Source organism: Garra rufa, chromosome 24, assembly GCF_049309525.1.
Source record: "Garra rufa chromosome 24, GarRuf1.0, whole genome shotgun sequence".
In the NCBI taxonomy this organism is placed as follows: Eukaryota; Metazoa; Chordata; class Actinopteri; order Cypriniformes; family Cyprinidae; genus Garra; species Garra rufa.
In genome coordinates this window covers 39,321,786-39,341,363 of record NC_133384.1, presented here as the reverse complement: position 1 = coordinate 39,341,363, position 19,578 = coordinate 39,321,786, and the positions used below count along the sequence as shown (strand labels likewise).

Here is a 19,578-nt window from a genome sequence, read left to right as displayed (position 1 = left end):
AAAAAAAAAAATGTTACTTAAAAAGAAATTAAATAATAAAAAAGTAAAAAACAAAAATACAACAAAATCACTCAAATGCAAAAATAAAAACTACTTAATTTTCATAGAAACTAAATAGAATTATTGATAAGCAATTAAAATAAAATGAAATAATAAAAAAGTAAAAGATAAAAATACAACAAAATTATTAAAATGCAAAAATAAAAACAAATTAATTCTCACAGAAACATATACAATTATGGATTATAAAATAAAATAAAATAATAATAAAAAAATACAACAAAATCACTCAAATGCAAAAATAAAAGCTTAAAATTTGCATAGTAACTATATAGAATTATTGATAAGAAATTTAAATAAAATGAAATAATAAAAAAGTAAAAAAAAAAAAATCACCAAAATGCAAAAATAAAAACTACTAAAATATTTTCATAAAAACGATATGAAATTATTGATAAGAAATTAAAATAAAATGAAATAGTAAAAACTAAAAAACAAAATACAACAAAATCACTAAAATGTTTCATAGAAACTATATAGAATTATTCATAAGAAATTAAAATAAAATTTAATAATGAAAAAGTAAAATGCAAAAATGCAACAAAATCACTAAAATGCAAAAATAAACTTACTTATAAAAATTCTCATAGAAACTTTATAAAATTATTGAAAAGAAATTAAAATAAATAAATAATAAAATATAAAAAAGAAATCATTAAAATGCTAAACTAAAAACTAAAAAAATTTCAAAGAAGCTTTATACAATTATTGATAAGAAATTAATACAATTTTTAAAATAAAATCAAATAATACCGGAAAATCTACTAAAACATTTCTAAAAAAATACAAAACTACCGAAACTTTAAATTTTTTTTAAATGAAAACAAAAAAAAAGCATCAATGATACAGTGACCCCATGATGCACTGCTCACCTCTCCGTGTTCGAGCGGCACCAGGCGTGAGTAGTAGGACGTACAGATGACCTCGTCGTCTCTCTTGTATGTGGGCGGCCCGAGGCGGGGCGTGATGTTGTATCGGGTCAGACACTCGGTGTCGCTGATGGCGTAGTACTGCCACGGCTCGAAGTTCACTCCGTCCAGAGAACGCTCCAGAATCCAGTTTCCGGGTCGCGGGGAGTTCGCCGCTTTGATGATGATGTAAGCCACCTGGAAGATCTGCAGGACCAACAGCAGAGCAACGTTTGATGAAAACTAAAATCATAAAAACATGTTCATTGCTGAAAATAAAATTAAAATGAACTGAAACTAAATAAGCACTTTTTTTTATTAAATACAGTTTAACATAACTAAAACTGAAATAAAAATGTAAATTTAGTAAAAATTACAAAACCACAGCAAAATTACTAAAACTAAATGGAAATAGAAAAATTAAAACGAATCCCAAATATTAATAGACACTATTTTAAAAAATAAATAATAATTATATAAAAACAACAAAATCACTAAAACTTGAAAACTCATAAAATCTGAAATTGTCATCAAAATGGAAATTACAAAAAATGAAAACTAATCCAAAATATTAATATAACTATTTTACATTTTATAGAAAAATAACAAAATGACTAAAATTTTAACTGAAATTGTCATGAAAATTTAAAATATGAAAATGAATCCAAAATATCAACAGAAACTACAAAAAATATATATATAAATCTGAAATTGTTTGTTATTTAACCGAAACGGTCATGAAAATGGAAAATATAAAAAATAAATGAATCCAAAATATTAACGGAAACCATTAAAAAATGAACAAATAAAAATTGTATAAAAATAACAAAATTACTAAAACTTTAACTGAAATTGTCATGAAAATGGAAAATATAAAAAATGAAAACTAATGCAAAATATTAACAGAAACTATTAGAAAATAAATAAATACAAATGATATAAAAAGAACAAAATACTAAAACTTCAACTAAAATTGTCATGAAAATGGAAAATATAAAAAGCTAAACTAATTCAAAACATTAATAGAAACCATTTAAAAAATAAATAAATAAAAATGACATTAAAAAAGAACAAAATGACTAAGACTTTAACTGAAATTGTCATAAAAAAGAAAAATTATCAAAAAAAACAATCCAAAATATTACGAATCTCAAATATTAACAGAAACTATTAAAACAATGATAGAAAAAAACTGAATTTTAACTGAAATTGTCATGAAAACGGAAAATATAAAAAATGAAAACTAAAGTATTAACAGAAACTATTAAAAAAAAGATACAAAAAGAACAAAATCACTGAAACTTTAACTGAAATTGTCATGAAAATAGAAAATGTAAATAATGAAAATGAATCCAAAATATTAACAAAAACTATTTAAAAAAATCATTGGCATGAAAATGGAAAATACAAAAAACTAATCTAAATATATTAAAAATAAATAAAAATGACCAAAACAAACAACAAAATTACTTCAACTTAAAATTAAACTGAAAATAATAAAACTATAACAGTATCTCAGTGTTCCTTTGGGCTGAAGGACACTCATGACTTCCTCTTCCTGTGGTCTCAGATTTAGCTGAACATTTAGACTATTTACCTTCTAATGACCCTCAGTCTGAGCAATGACTCTGAAATATCATCTATCTCTCGCTGTCAGACCAAACATGTTCTGACAGACGTTCTGAAGGAGAAACTCAGCTGATCTGATGATGGGAAGCCCTGAGCTCATGCAGCATCTGCTTCTGGTTTCTCCTGCGCTCATCACATGTGTTTCAGACGAGGGTGTGCTTCTTTTAACTCAATTCTCACTCAATCCCTTTAGTCAAACCCTGGGTCTGATATACTTCACAAAGCAAGGTTCCCGTAAAGCTCACCAACTCCTGAGCTCTGCATGACCTACGTCTCTGAACACACATATACTGAACTAAAATGACTGAAAAACATTTCTGTTGAAATAAAGCTAATAAAATATGAATAAAATATAAATATTAAAATATAATTTTTTAAATTATAATTTAAAATACTGTATATATAATAAATATATAAGAATGTGCACATTTAATTAAAAAACATTTATAAAATATAAAAAAATAAAATACTTGCATGCTGATATTTTGTATATAAAAACTTATAAATATTGCCAACTAACTGAAATAAAACAATGAATAAATATGACAAATACACATTAAAAAATGACTACAAATTAAACTAAAATTGAAATGAAAACTGAAAACATGAAAATAAATTCTAAATATGAGTAGTATGTAAATATATAATTTTTATTTTTTTATATTTTAATTTTAATGATAATTTCAGTTTAAGTTTTAGTGATTTTGTTCTTTTTATATCATTTTTTATTTATTTATTTTTAAATAGTTTCTATTAATATTTGGGATTAGTCTTAATTCTATTTGTATTTAGTTTTAGTAATTTTGTTGTGGTTTTGTCATTTTTACTTTTTAAGTTTTTTTACATTTTTATTTCCATTTTAATTGTATTTTATTATAGTTTGTGTTAATATTTTGGATTTATTTTCATTTTTTATATTTTATATTTTCATGACAATTTTAGTTAAAATTTTAGTAGTTTAGCTTTTTTTCTATAATTTTTTACAAATAATTTCTGTTAATATTTTGGATTAGTTTTACATTTTTTATATTTTCCATTTTCATTACAATTTCAGTTAAAATGTTAATAATTTATTTTTTTTCTATCATTTTTTAAAAATTGCTTATGTTAATATTTTGGATTAGTTTTAAGTTTTTATATTTTATATTTTCATTGAAAAAAGGGTGCAAAAAATCTAAATATTGAGAAAATCGCCCTTAAAATTGTCAAAATTAAGTTCTTAGCAATTAGTTAAAATTTTAGTAATTTAGTTTTTTCTCTATAATTTTTTTAATAGTTTTGGATTACTTTTAATTTTTTATATGTTCTATTTTAATGACAATTTCAGTTTTCATGAGTTTTCAAGTTTTAGTGATTTTGTTCTTTTTATATCATTTTTATATTATATTAATATTTTTAATATTTGGGATTAGGTTTCATTTTTTCATTTAGTTTTAGTAATTTTATTGTGGTTTTATCATTTTTACAAAATTTACAAAAGTTTTTTTACATTTTTATTTCAGTTTTAGTTATTTTAAACTGGATTTAATAAAAAAGTGCATATTTTGTTATTGTATTCATATATAAAAATATACAAATGATATATAAAAATAAAGATGGTCTATTGTGGTGGTCTGATCTGACTCTGTCTGTGTTTATGTGTTTACTGGATGCTTAGCAGCAATGCACAGATGAGAACACACATCTCTCCTCTCATCTGAATGTAATGACAGTGTTTGTCCTCATCTGCGTTCATGAGATTTCTGGAATCCTCTCAGTGAAAAGTGAGTGAAGACACCGATGAATGGAAATGAAGGGAAATGATGGATTACAGGCTGAAGATCACAGCAACATTCGTGCTGAACATATGCTTTCATATATCTGTGATAATCACAGGTTACACGACTTTCGGGAATTATGGGATGGTTGCTAGATAAAACAACAACAACTGCTGGATTTTAATGAGGGCTGAAGTAGATCTCTATGTTGGCTTCTTGATTAATGTTAGTTTGGTATGGGTCAAAATTATACATTTTCCTAATTATCGTTAGGGTATTAAGTAAAGATAATTGTCCATGAAGATATTTTGTAAGTTTTCTACCATAAATATATCAAAAATTATTTTTTGATTAGTAATATGCATGGCTAAGAAGTTCATTTGGACAACTTTAAAGGTGATTTTCTCAAAATGTAGATTTTTTACACCCTTAGATTTCAGATTTTCAAATAGTTGTATCTTTGTATATTGTCCCATATATGAAATATAAATGATATAGAATGATATATAAATCTCAATTCTAAAAAAGTTGACACTTATGACTGGCTTTGTGGTCCAGGGTCACAAATGAGAAAAATATGACTTTCAGTGTCATTCAAACACTATTATAGTTTTTTTGTAATACTTCAAATCATTATTTTTTTTATTTTTATAATTTAGTTAAATTATTTAAATTTAAATTTTAAAATCTTTATTTTAAATATTATATATTTAATTTTTTTAAATAGTTTCTATTAATATTTGGGATTAGTTTTAATTTTTCTATTTTCATTTAGTTTTCGTAATCTTGTTGTGGTTTTGTCATTTTTACTAGATTTTTTTTACACTATTGGAGTTTTTTGTAATATTTTAAATTAATTGATTTTGTTTTTCCATTTTAGCTAAAATTTAAATAATTTTGTTTTAGTGTCTGTCATTTTTTTTTTTTTTACAATTTACCAATTAATATTTAAGTTAAGTTCATTTAAATTGTAATTTTTAAATATATTTTTTATATCATATATTTTTGTTTTTTAAATAGTTTCTATTAATATTTGGAATTAGTTTTCTTTTTTTTTCATTTAGTTTTAGTAATTTTGTTGTGGTTTTGTCATTTTTACTATTTACTATGTTTTACTAAAGCTTTTTTTTTTTTTTTTTACATTTTTTACACTATTATAGTTTTTTGGTTATATTTCAAATCATTATATTTTTTATTTTCCATTTTCATTTTAGCTAAAATTTTAATAATTTTGTTTTAGTGTTTTTGCCATTTTTATTATTTTAGTAATAAATAATTTAGTTAAATTATTTAAATTTAAATTTTAAAATATTTTTTATTTTAAATATTATATATTTAAATTTTTTAAATAGTTTCTATTAATATTTGGGATTAGTTTTAATTTTTCTATTTTCATTTAGTTTTCGTAATCTTGTTGTGGTTTTGTCATTTTTACTAGATTTTTTTTACACTATTGGAGTTTTTTGTAATATTTTAAATTAGTTGATTTTGTTTTTCCATTTTAGCTAAAATTTAAATAATTTTGTTTTAGGGTCTGTCATTTTTTTTTTTTACAATTTACCAATTAATATTTAAGTTAAATTCATTTAAATTGTAATTTTTAAATATATTTTTTATATCATATATTTTTGTTTTTTAAATAGTTTCTATTAATATTTGGAATTAGTTTTCTTTTTTTTTCATTTAGTTTTAGTAATTTTGTTGTGGTTTTGTCATTTTTACTATTTACTATGTTTTACTAAAGCTTTTTTTTTTTTTTTACACTATTATAGTTTTTTGGTTATATTTCAAATCATTATATTTTTTATTTTCCATTTTCATTTTAGCTAAAATTTTAATAATTTTGTTTTAGTGTTTTTGCCATTTTTATTATTTTAGTAATAAATAATTTAGTTAAATTATTTAAATTTAAATTTTAAAATCTTTTTTATTTTAAATATTATATATTTACATTTTTTAAATAGTTTCTATTAATATTTGGGATTAGTTTTAATTTTTCTATTTTCATTTAGTTTTTGTAATCTTGTTGTGGTTTTGTCATTTTTACTAGATTTTTTTTTACACTATTGGAGTTTTTTGTAATATTTTAAATTAGTTGATTTTTTTTTCCATTTTAGCTAAAATTTAAATAATTTTGTTTTAGTGTCTGTCATTTTTTACTATTTTAGCAATTAATATTTAAGTTAAATTCATTAAAATTTTAATTTTTAAATATATTTTTTTATATTATATATTTTTGTTTTTTTAAATAGTTTCTATTAATATTTGGAATTAGTTTTCATTTTTTTATTTTCATTAAGTTTTAGTAATTTTGTTGGGGTTTTGTCATTTTTACTATTTACTATGTTTTACTAAAGCTTTTTTTTTTTTGACATTTTTTACACTATTATAGTTTTTTGTAATATTTCAAATCATTATATTTTTTATTTTCCATTTTCATTTAGGCTAAAATTGTAATAATTTTGTTTTAGTGTTTTTGCCATTTTTATTATTTTAGCAATTAATATTTTAGTTAACTTATTTAAATTTAAATTTAAAAATAACTTTTTTTTTACTTTTACATATTAGATTATTCCAGTTAACATTTATTGTAAGTAAAACGCTTTTAATGTTACTTAGTCTTTTAATGCTTAATTTTAGTCAATTATTATAACCCTGCTACATCAAGTAAATATTTAACTGAGAAAAACATTGGAGAAACTGTAAAGGAAAGGAAAGAGAACTAAGCTAAGACAACAAAAAGTTTAAAAAAACACATTTGGCTGCAAAAAAAGTCAATTTTATTCAAAGATAATCTGATTCTCACATTGAAGGCAAATTTTAAGCCTTATCAAGAGTTTAAACTTCCAATTAGACAAAATAATCATTGTTTTGACATCAGTTCCGGAAAACTTTGTCACATTGTGTCATGTGGACAAACTCAAGGCCGTTTCAAACAGAAACAGACCGAATAACATTTAGATAAAACAAATCATTGTGTATTTTTTTGGCCTTTTCCTTCTTTGTTATTTGATCTTTTTTCTAAATGAAATCCCACCAGATTCACACGTTCAAGAGCATCAGAGGAAATGTCTGTCTCATCATCCCGTTAACACAACCTGACCAAACAAACACAAGTCAAAGAGCCATTTGGGGCCCGTTATCTCCGGCGGCCCCCCAGACAGCATGAGCGGAGCACTAAACACACGCCGTCTGCTGTCCAAACACCTCTGGAGGACCTTCAACAGCTGTGTTGGTCCTCACACACACACACACACACACACACACACACACACACACACACACACACACACCTGTGAAGAATCCTCCGGATCTCTGAATCGTAAACAGTGTTTGCTGGACGGGTCCTAGAGGACATTACTCTACGACTATCGCCGTCAAACAGACCGCTGACGTTTGCTTTGTGTAGCGTGTCAGACAAACGTAAATAGGTCCGAACCCTGACCTTTGCAAATTGATTTATTACAACAGGGATCATACAGAAACTGTAAAACTAAATACTTTCAATGACTTTTCAAGCACTACTTTTTAGATTTTCAAGGACTTCAATCTGAGATCTCACTTAACAATGTCTTATCTTTAAATTCTATAAAAAGATTAATAGCTAAATAAAAATATACTAATAAAATGATACGTGAAGTTCTGATCGAAATCAAAATGACTCGCAAACCCACTCTGAAATCCCCATCCAGGCCTCGAAATGAACTTTTTTACTTGGTAGCACTGGTGTTCCCAACTTCAAGACGTTAGGAGCATAAAAAAAAAATGTAGGAACACCGAATGAATATTAAGGAGCACCACAGAATCAAATGATCAAATGATCCGTTTAACTAATTCAGAGTTTTGAAAAGCTCAGTTTCACCAAATTAATCTGTTTTTTTTCCTAGTGAATCGCTTGAAAAAATGATCAAAGTCAAGAGTTTGAATCAATCTGAGCAGTTCCAGTGTAAATGACTCACTTAATTGATTGGGTTCATCTGTTCCTCTTTTTGCATCTTCAGCCATGTTTACAAGACACTGTCAGTACTACTACTGGCTTAGCTCGCTACTTTCATGACTTTAACTGAAGTAAGCAGAAAAAGCTATGATGTTTTTTGAAGTGAGTGAATTTTGTGTGAAAAAAGGCATAAAATTAAACACTTATTTCACAGATACATTGCGTTTAAATATTGCAAACATTTTATAAAATAGCTCTTCAGGAATGTTGCCATTTTCAAGGGTTTTCCAGGCTTTAAATTCTAAAAAGTCAAGTACTTCAAGAACTATACGCACCTTGTACGAAACCTGTTACAAACACAAAAATGCAAACTTCTGTCTAAACCAATGATGTGAGTTTGGGGCGGGACTATCTGTTTAACTGACCAATGACAGACAAGAACGGCATTCAGAAAACCGTAATTTCTGCAATGTTTCTCAGTGACGTTAGAGGCCAGAAATGACCGAATAAATATAATTTTAAATAAATTCTGTGAAACCGCATCTTCTGTTTTAGCATTTCAAACAGATTAAACTACTCTGTCAAATGTTTTAATTGTAAAATGTGCTTGTGCATCTTTCTTTTCACCTCAGGCATTAAAGCGTGACTCAAAGCTTCTTGTGGTTGCTGTAAAGCTATTAACCTCACCTGAGCTCCAGCGGCCCACCCGTCCCCTCCAGGTGTGTGTGTGTGTGTGTGTGTGTGTAGGGGCCCATTAGCATGTGTAATCCTGCACTGATGGCCTGAGGCCCCGTCGGGGTCGTTTCTGCTTTATGTGTGTCTCCCTTCCCCCCTGCGGCCCTCAGTGAACGCAGACAAAGGCCTGACTCATCCTCACTCCAGACTACAGCATGAAAACAGGCCTGTGGTCAGAACCGCAAACTACAGAATCGCTGCCACGCCGCCGGATTATTTACGGGAACGCTCAACTTCAGACGCTTAAACGTTTATTTGTGATTTCTGTGGTTTCAGATGGTCTCACCAAGCTTCTTGCTAACACTGTTGCACATGTTTTTGAGACCTTAGATATTGAAATATGATAGTACGAAAATCTGTAACCATTTGATTCAATGACTAAATGCATTTTTATCATCTTCAAAAAACTTTTTTATAAGTTTGTAGCAGTACTATTGTAGTTAACTAAAACTAAAGTGAAAATTAAATTAATTAAAAAAAATTACTTGAAATAAAATATACATACATACACAAAATGCATCAAAAATAAATGTGTAATACAGCTTTAAATTTAGTTAAATATAGCAGAATCATTAGATTCAATGATTAAATGTATTTTTATCATGTCCAAAAAGCTTTTTTATAAGTTAGTTAATAAGTCAAGTAAAACTAATGTGAAAATGAATTAAAAAAAAATCATTCTTTGAAATAAATTAAAACATATATATATATATATAACTCTAACTCCAACTTGATGTACTAAAATATCACAAATTTAAATAAAATTGAATAAAAACTAAAGAGACTAAAAAATATTAAAAAACAATACAAATACTAAAGCTTTAACTAAAATAAAACTTTATTATATTATATTATGATACTATTAATATAAGAAATATTTTGAATTAGATTTTATTTTTTCTGTTTTAATTTTTATTTGGGCTAAAGTTTCAATCATTTTAGTAGGTTTTAGTAAGTTTTGTCATTTTTATTAAGCATTTTCTATGTATTAGTTTTAGTTGCTTTATGCAATTTGTCTATACAGTCATTTTTCTTTTATTTACCACTTTTAGGTTATTTTCCTGTTTCATGCATTTTAGTGCATTTCTTCAAAATATATATTTTTTACATTTCATTATTTATTTTTTATTTTTTTTAATTTTGTTATTTTAGTAGAACGTTTAAGGGTTTTATATTTGTGAGCCTGGAGCACGAAACCAGTCTTAAGTAGAAATAGCCAAAAAAATACATTGTATTTGTCAAAATTGTCAAAAATTATTAGGATATTAAGTAAAGATCATGTTCCATGAATATATTTTGTGTGTGTGTGTGTGTTTGAGTGTGTGTTGATGTGGAATAGTTGTGCATATTATCAGTGCTGGAATGTGGTGGATTGTTTCTAGTTTTGGGATTAGTGTGTCTCTCGACCTCTCTAGACAAACACACTTGTGTTCGGCGGCCCCTGAGGGGCTCTAAACGCTCCTGAACACCTCCTCACCGCTCCTCCATTCAGACACACAGGAAACAAGCAGCTAGTGTGCAATTAGCACAGCATTCATCTTAACGCTGCCACAGAATGGCTGATCCACAATCACAGAGGAGGAGGAGGGGAACATAAAACCAGCTTCATCTCACTGGGAAACGGCCCTCCGCTGAGATTAAACCAACTTCACTTTAAGTCTAACCTCAAGTCTGAAACTGAATAATGGACAAGTATGCAAACTGGGAAGCACCTTTCTTATTCTTCATTTATGTATTTATTCTTCAGTTATTTACACTCTAGCAGTAACGAGTCGTACCTGTCGTAAGTCCAGAGTGATGGTGACCCAGTGGAACTGACGGCCGTTCTTGATGCTCGGGCTCTGCCACCATTGGTTGGTGCCGTCGATGGCGTTAGTAATGGGATGTTGCTCTGTTTGAACAGGATTGCTTATTGTTAGTTAATGCATTAACTAATGTGACCTTATTGAAGTTTAAAGGAGATGTTCACTTCCAGAACCAAAATTAACAGACAATGTACTCACCCCCTTGTCATCCAAGATGTTCATGACTTTTTTTCTTCAGTCGTAAAGAAATTGTTTTTCTATATGTCTCCATATAGTGGACTTCTATGGTGCCCTGAGTTTGAACTTCCAAAATGCAGTTTAAATGCAGCTTCAAAAGACTCTAAATGACCCCAGCTGAGGAAGAAAGGTCTTATCTAGCGAAACTATCAGTTTTTTTTGTTATATTACAATTTATATGTGACCCTGGACCACAAAACCAGTCATAAGGTTAAATTTTACAAAACTGAGATGCATACCTCATTTGAAAGCTCAATAAATAAGCTTTCTGTTGATGTATGGTTTGTTAGGATAGGACAATATTTGGCCGAGATACATCTATTTGAAAATTAGGAATCTGAGGGTGCAAAAAATCAAAATACTGAGAAAATCACCTTTAAAGTTGTCCAAATTAGGTTCTTAACAATGCATATTACTAATCAAAAATGACATTTTGATATATTTACAATAGGAATTTTACAAAAAATCTTCATAGACATGATCTTTACTTAATTTCCTAATGATTTTTGACATAAAAGAAAAATCTAAAATTTTGACCCATGCAATGTATTTTTGGCTATTGCTACAAATATACCCCAGCGACTTAAGACTGGTTTTGTGCTCCAGGGTCACATATACTTTTTAAGCTCAAACACTCGTCTTGTCTTGCTCTGCCTGAACTCAGTTTTTAGTTATTTTTACTTCATTTTTTATTAGTATTTAGTATAATAGAATTAGTATTATTCAAAATATGTCTATATACTTTTTAATCAATTTTGTTACATTTTTATTTTCAGTTATTTTAGTACATCAACTTAAACTAATTGATATACTGTTGTTTAATTATTATTATTAGTTTTTTATTTTCCATTTTAATTTTAATTTCAGATGAAGTCATTTGTGTGTAAATTTGTGGGGTTATTTTTATTTATTGATTTTTTTTGGTAATTTTAGTGGATCAACTTAAACTAAATGAGATACTATTATAGTTTGATCAATACTATTACAGTGTTTTAATACTTTAGTTATTTTAGTTAGTAGTTAGCTAGTTAGTTGCTCTGCCTGAACCCAGTTTTTTCTGGTTCAAGACAGTTAGGGTATGTGTAAAAACTCCTATCTCATTTTTTCTAACTTCAAAATCGTCCTACAACACTGCTTTACCTTTATTTTTTTTGTAAAGGCCGTTTGATCTTCTTTGCACGTTCACTTTGTAAACACTGGGTCGGTACTTCTGCAGCGATGTAGGATGATTTTGAAGTTGGAGGAGAAAATGAGATGGGAGTTTTTAGACATACCCTAACTGTCTTGAACCAGAAAAAAACTAGAGTTCAGAGCAAGACAAAATGAGCGTTTGAGGTTAAAAAGTATATAAACTGTAATTAAAAAAATAATTAACTGATCGTTTTGCTAGAATAGACCCTTCTTTCTTGGCTGGGATAGTTTAGAGCCCTTTGAAGTTCAGACAGAGCAAGACAAGACGAACATTTGAGGTTAAAAAGTATATAAATTGTTTTAAAGAAAATAATCGGTCGTTTAGAGTCGTTTGAAGCTGCATTTAAACTGCATTTTGGAAGTTCAAACTCTGGGCACCATAGAAGTCCACTATATGGAGAGAAATCCTGAAATGTTTTTCTCGAAAAAACTAGGGATGCACTGAAATGAAAATTATTGGCTGAAGCTGAAGCCAAAACAAAATTACACACTGGGCCAAAGGTCGATTACCAAACACGGTTTTTCGTGTTTTTCCACCATGTATTTTGACAGTTTTTTTTCACCATTGCATAAATCAAATAGCCAATATTTGCTTTTTACAGTTTTGTCTTGCTTTTCAAAGAAAAAATCAATTACAAAACAACTACTTAAAAATATTTACTTAAAACTGAACTTTTTCAACATTCTAGTAGACATTACAGTCTACCAACAAACCACAATTTAACTTAAAATTAATAAGTTAGTAAAATAATATTCTTTGGCCATTTTTTAAACCCCCTTCTTGAATCAGGCATGTGTTTTAATGTACAAATAAATGCAGCCTTGCTGAGCAAAGGACAATGTTAGAATAAATGTATTAATAGAGCTGTTGGAATGATTGTTAGCATTATTTTTGTCTTACTTTTGTATTTTATTTGAACGAAAATCAGTAAAATGACAACACTAACTTTTATGAATGTTGACTTTTATTTAGTGGTAAACCCGCAAGAAGAGCTCAGTCCTAGTTTTTGCTTTAGCAGCAGATTTGTGAATGATTGTCATCTTTGGTCTTTGAACCCTGGCTAAGGAGCTGCTGTCAGAATAAACACAATTGGTGTCTGGTGTATTAGACAACAGAACGTTCTGGAGTTGATTGACTAATGGATGATTTCAGTCATCATACAGTAACCTTTCTCTTCTCATGAAGACATGCGATGCGCTTCTAAACAGTCTCTCGCTGTCGATAATTGGAATGATTTTTACATCTTTCTCGGACAGTTTTAAACGCTTCCACACTGACCACATGTTTTCTGCATTAGTGATAGCGTAACAGTATTATTCGCTATCATTTATTTTGGTTACCGGACATTTGGTGCATCCCTATTAAAAAACTTAATTTTTTATGACTGAAGAAAGAAAGACATGGATCTTGGATGACAAGGGGAGCACATTATCTTTAAAATTTTGGTTCCGGAAGTGAACTACTCCTTTAAAGCCAATGTTTCGGGACAAATCTCATTACCTTTGGGATTCTGTCCATTTGCATCACAGATTCGACACTGAGGGTTACGGATTCGTCTTCCAGGAACGTGCTCCACCAGTTTACAGTACATCTCCGGAACCGGGTCGCCACAGGTGGCATTCGTGCTGATTTCGGCATTGCTGGCGAGGTTCAGGATAGCAGGAAACAGACCTGGAATGACAGATGAAGAACTGTTCAACAAATGCTAAATCAGTGCATTGAAGAGGCATTTGCTCTGAACTGCATTTTCTCTTTGAAGAGCAACCCTCATCCACCCCATCCATCCGCCCACATGTCTGTCTGCCGCTATTCATGACACAAATAACTACGTCTTGGACAATTGACCAAAGCTGGCCTTTGGTGCGAGGAGATAAGCATCATCCAGCGCTGAGCGATCGTTACTGACAGCAAAGAGCTCAATGAGAGGCAACCGTGAAGATGAAGAAGATCTTCCCTCCAGCAAGTCATGAGGTCAAAGTGTGATTTAGAGCTCTGAACCACGATAAACTAGCAAAAGTAGGGCTGGAGTTTTGTTTAAATGCTCTTTATTGGCCAGCAAGTGAAAATCATGCATCTGATCACTAAAGTAACGTTGTTACTTGTTGTTACTTGGACATGCAATATTTCAAAGTTCAAGTACTAAAATAACTAAAATTTAAATAAAAACTAATAATAACTATATAGACATATTTTTTTAAAATATAAAAAATGTCAAAAACACAATAAATAAATATTAATAAAAAATAAAATAAAAAAATGTCAAAAACACAACAAAATTACCAAAACTTTTACTAAAATTAAAACAAAAATTAGAAATACAAAAATATATTTTTTTGTTTAGTTTAAGTTGAAGTACTAGAATAACTAATTTTTTTAAATAAAAATGAATAATAACTATATAGACATATTTTTTTTAAATAATAAAAATACAATAAAAAAATAAAAAATAAAAATGTCAAAAAACACAACAAAATTACCAAAACTTTCACTAAAATTAAAACAAAAATTGGAAATACAAAAATACTTATTTTGTTTAGTTGAAGTACTAGAATAACTAAAATTTAAATAAAAATTAATAATAACTATATAGACATATTTTTTTTAAATAATAAAAATGTCAAATACACAGTAACAAATAATAAAAAATAAAAATAATAAAAAATAATAAAATGTCAAAAACAATAAAAAAATTTAAAATTATAATAAAAATGGCAAAACACAAAAAAATTACTAAAACTTTGACTAAAATTAAAACAAAAATTGGAAATACAAAACAAAAACAATTCCGAAGTATATCTTAAAATATAATAGTATTTAATTTAGTCTAATTTGATATACAAAAAAAACTACAAGGTTTTAGTACAAATTAAAACCTTACTGACATTGAAAAAAGTAATAAAAATGAAAAACTTACAACTAAAATTTAAATTTAAAAATATACAAATAAATACTAATCAAAAATATATATTAAAAAACTACCACTACTACTAATACAACAGTATCTCATTTATATTTTGAATACAATTACTAATAAAAATTTACTAAAAATGACTAAAACGTTTACTTTTAAATGAAAATGGAACATTTAAAATAAAACAAACCAATTCAGGACCACAAAACCAGTCATAAGGGTCATTTTTTTTTACTCATCAAAAGCTGAATAAATAAGATTACCGTTGATGTCTGGTTTGTTAGGATACGACAATATTTTGCTGAGATACAACTATTTGAAAATCTAAAATTTGAGGGTGCAAAAAAATCGAAATATTGAGAAAATCACCTTTAATGTTGTGCAAATGAATTCCTTAGCAATGCACATTACTAATCAAACATTAAGTCTAATATATTTACAGAAATGTACAAAATATTTGCATGGAACATGATCTTAATATCCTAATGATTTTTGGCATAAAAGAAAAGTAAATAATTTTAACCCATACAATGAATTGTTGGCTATTGCTCTTGAGCAACACTGAAGCAGCAGACGAGTTTGAGACTCTGAGGTCTGTCTCTCGGGGGAGTTTGAGGTTTGAATGGACTCCAGTGGTGCGGAGCACACACACAAACTTCAAACGCTCAGCAGATAAAGACAGTCTGATGACTGAAGTCATTATGCGACTGCAGCGGCACATCTGGCTGCGTTTGCATGTCACAGACGCTCTGAGAAACCCTCGAATCACATTTCAGACTCAATCAATGAGAAAAACACTTTCAAACAAACACATCTGTCAGCTGCTATGACAGAACGCCAAGAGCTTATAAACATCTAAACATCTTCATACAGCTAAATGTGTCTAAATTGAGTTTTAAAGGAAATAAATTTGATGCTTATAACACTACTGAATCAAAGATGCTTAAACGTCAACCTCAAAAGAAATTTACAAAAGTGGTTTGCATTAAAAAGCACATTTAATGTAAGTAAAGTGTCTAAGGTTTCAATGTTACAAAATGTCACAATTTTGTTGAAGTAATGTTACATTGTTATTCAGTGTAACAATTTTTATGAAAAAAATCTTATTCTGCACACTGCAAAAAATGCTTTTCGTACTTAGATTTTTTGTTTCTAGCCAAAATATCTACAAATTCTTAAATAAAGAAGTAAAAATTATTTTCTTGTTTTCAGAAAAAACAAGTCGAAATTAAGTGAGTTTTTGCTCAAAACAAGATTATTTTTCTTACCCCATTGGCAGATTATTTTGCTTGTTTCAAGCAAAAACACACTTAATTTTGACTTAGGTCAAAATTAAAAAACAAGACAATAGGTTTTGCTGGTCTAGAAAATCCTTCTTGATTTAAGAATTTGTAGATATTTTGGCTGGAAACAAGACAAAAATCTAATTAAGAAATGCATTTTTTGCAATGTGACTTGTACATTTTAAAATATATAAAAGAATAAGGGAAAACATTCAATTTGATTGTGTTTTAAATGAGTAAAAAATTCTTACTGACAAATGGGCAAAATCTAGGATAGTGGCGAATAAAAAAAAAAGTATAACTAGTTAGTATTTGGGCTGAAAGTAATTTGTCTTTTAATATGTCATAAATTTATTTTTGTTGTAAATATGCCTGACAAGATACACTGAATGACATTTTAATGGGTGTCTTCTGAAAATTAGGGAAAAATGTATGATATTTATTTTTTGCACAGAAAAACAAAAACAAAAATGCAATTAAATTAAACAGAAAACTTTAAAAGATTTTTTTGTAAAGACAACAATTTAAAGCAGTACATTGCAAAAAATAAATAAATTATTTCAAATTAATTCAATGCATTATTTGCAGTTTCTCTTGCAATATTTGTAAAATTCACAAGCAATTTCTGAATGAAAAACTGTTTCAGAGTAAATCCTACAGCAGTGTTTTTCAGTGCAGACTGCATTAAGTCTTCACACAGGGGTCAGGTTCACCCGTAAGCATTAGAGAGACGTGTTTTAGCTGAAGAAGACGACAAGATAATTGCTCTGCTTTTTTTCCAGCATCTGAGAGGAGCTTACGGCTTCATTTGGTGTGAAAGCAGGGGTCAGAGTTTACTGTGCGTTTACACAACAGCAGCTCATCATGACTGACGTCTCAGACCCAAACCACTCTTTCTGGGTGGCTTTCAGTCAGATTTGGAAAACAAGCAAACAAATAAAGCAACAGTTTGGTTTTTCTTTTCTTTTTTTGAAATGTCTAAAAACATCTCTGAACATGGATGCATGGATAAAAATCTCCAATAAATGAATTCCAGATACTAGAATAAGTCTAGCATGTGAAGTTCTGCATGCACAGATGATGAGATCAACTGTGAGCTCATCAAAGCGTCTGGATGAAGGAGCTCCAGGACAGACCAGAAGATCTGCTGAATTTGCATGTGAACAGAGTCTGTAATCAGATGTAAGTGGAGCTGATAAGAACCTCACAATGAGATTCAGTCAATTCAGCGTGAAAAGCCTTCAGAGATAAATGGCTGATTGGAGATAAAACACTTACAGAAGGAGGGAAGCAGATAAAGACGTCTGGAGCTACAGAAGCTGCTTTGAGACTAAATATATTACAGTACATTTATACTTTTACATTGTAAAAAGTCATTTTTTAAAGATTTATGGAGCGTGTTTTTCAATGTGTTACTTGCTATCCCTCTGTAATTATTTGTGAAATTTACTAGGAAAGTAACTATTTTCTAACCATTTTTTAAGTATATTACAGTATATTTAATATATAAATTATATATTTTTATATTATATACAGAGCTGAATTACATTTTAAAGCTTTCAAATGTCTTTTAAACACATTAAAATGCACAAATTCACAGATTTTTAGTGATGTGATTTTATTTCACATAATATATTTACTTTAAATATCCCTGAGATTTTAAAATAAATGTTTTAATAATTATCACATTTGCATGTTCATTGGGTCACATGACATGCAGGTAAACAAAAAATAAATAAATTAAATTAAAAATAAAATTTTTAGCATTTTTTTTTTTTTGATTGATTTTAAAATGTATTTTTTTCATTACATTTTAAATTAACATTTTTTTTTTCTTTTTTACCTGCAGCTCATTTGCAAACACCAGTTTGGTATATCTTGACATAATATAATTTAATGCATATCCCTTGTGCATTGTTTCAATTTACAACCTTTCGTTATGTTTCGTGGCTGAAAACAGCCACTACTTTAAACTGCTGTAAAAATGTATCAGATAAATATTTTTTTCAAATTTCTTTGCATAAATCTATTAATCAATCTCAGTCCTGCTCAAAAATACTAAATGTTTAAAAAAAATTCAGGATTTTAACTCTTTAATTGCCAAATTCCTAAATGATGTCACTGATTTTGGGAAAAAAAAAACACAAAATTACTCATTTTCAATATAAAAGGTAATTGTGGCCTGGATTTTTTTTTACCTTTTTAACAGTCTTGGACATGTGAAAGATTAGTGAGAACATTGGCTTTCATGCATTGTTAGTTTTGGCGCAGCATCAGATTTTCATTTTTTCTCCCTCATTTATTGTTTGTGGCTGTTTTTGCCCCATTGACTTCCATTATAACCACATTTTTTGATTGCAAAGCCATGACACCATATAATGCTGAATTCTTGATTGTTTGTGGTTTTCCCTGTTGGGAAGGGGTCAAATTTGTAAATTGTACTGTTGATTATCAGTTGGCCCCATTAACCCTTTAGATAGGCCTTTGCAAAAAAAAGCTTAGTTTTACATAGAGTTCTATGGAGTATAACGACATATTATAGTGTGCGTGTATGTATGTGTGTGTGAGCGTGTGTGAGTGTGTGAAAGTGTGTGCGAGTGTATGAGAGTGTGTGTGAGTGTCTGTGAGTGTGAGAGAGACCTCTGTGCACCTTGATACACCTCAGAAAATCAAAAAAAGCACCTCAGCTCTCAGAACTATATGGTAAACAAATACATAAATATACTTTCTTTATTTTTGTTTACTCCATGTCGTTCTGAGAGCTGAGGTGCTTATTTAGATTTTCTCAAGGGTATCAAGGTGCACAAAGGTCTCTCTCACACTTTCACACACTTTCACACACTCACACACGCTCACACACACATACATACACGCACACTATAATATGTCGTTATACTCCATAGAACTCTATGTAAAACTAAGCTTTTTGTTGCAGGGAGAAAAAAAGAAAATCGGATGCTGCGCCAAAACTAACAATGCATGAAAGCCAATCTTCTTACTAATCGTTCACATGTCCAAGACTGTTAAAAAGGTAAAAAAAAATCCAGGCCACAATTACCTTTTATATTTAAAATTAGTAATTTTGTGGGGGGGTTTTCCCCAAATCAGTGACATCATTTAGGAA

The 19,578-nt window shown here is 28.6% G+C and overlaps 1 protein-coding gene across 1 annotated transcript in view; it reads right to left on the bottom strand.

Annotated features, from left to right (window-relative positions):
- lama1 (laminin, alpha 1) overlaps nt 1-19,578 on the bottom strand; it is a 153,434-nt gene that overhangs the window by 74,393 nt on the left and 59,463 nt on the right. The window contains 3 exon segments of the mRNA XM_073831219.1: nt 933-1,175; nt 10,805-10,917; nt 13,761-13,931. Coding sequence (XP_073687320.1) covers nt 933-1,175; nt 10,805-10,917; nt 13,761-13,931 — 527 coding nt within the window.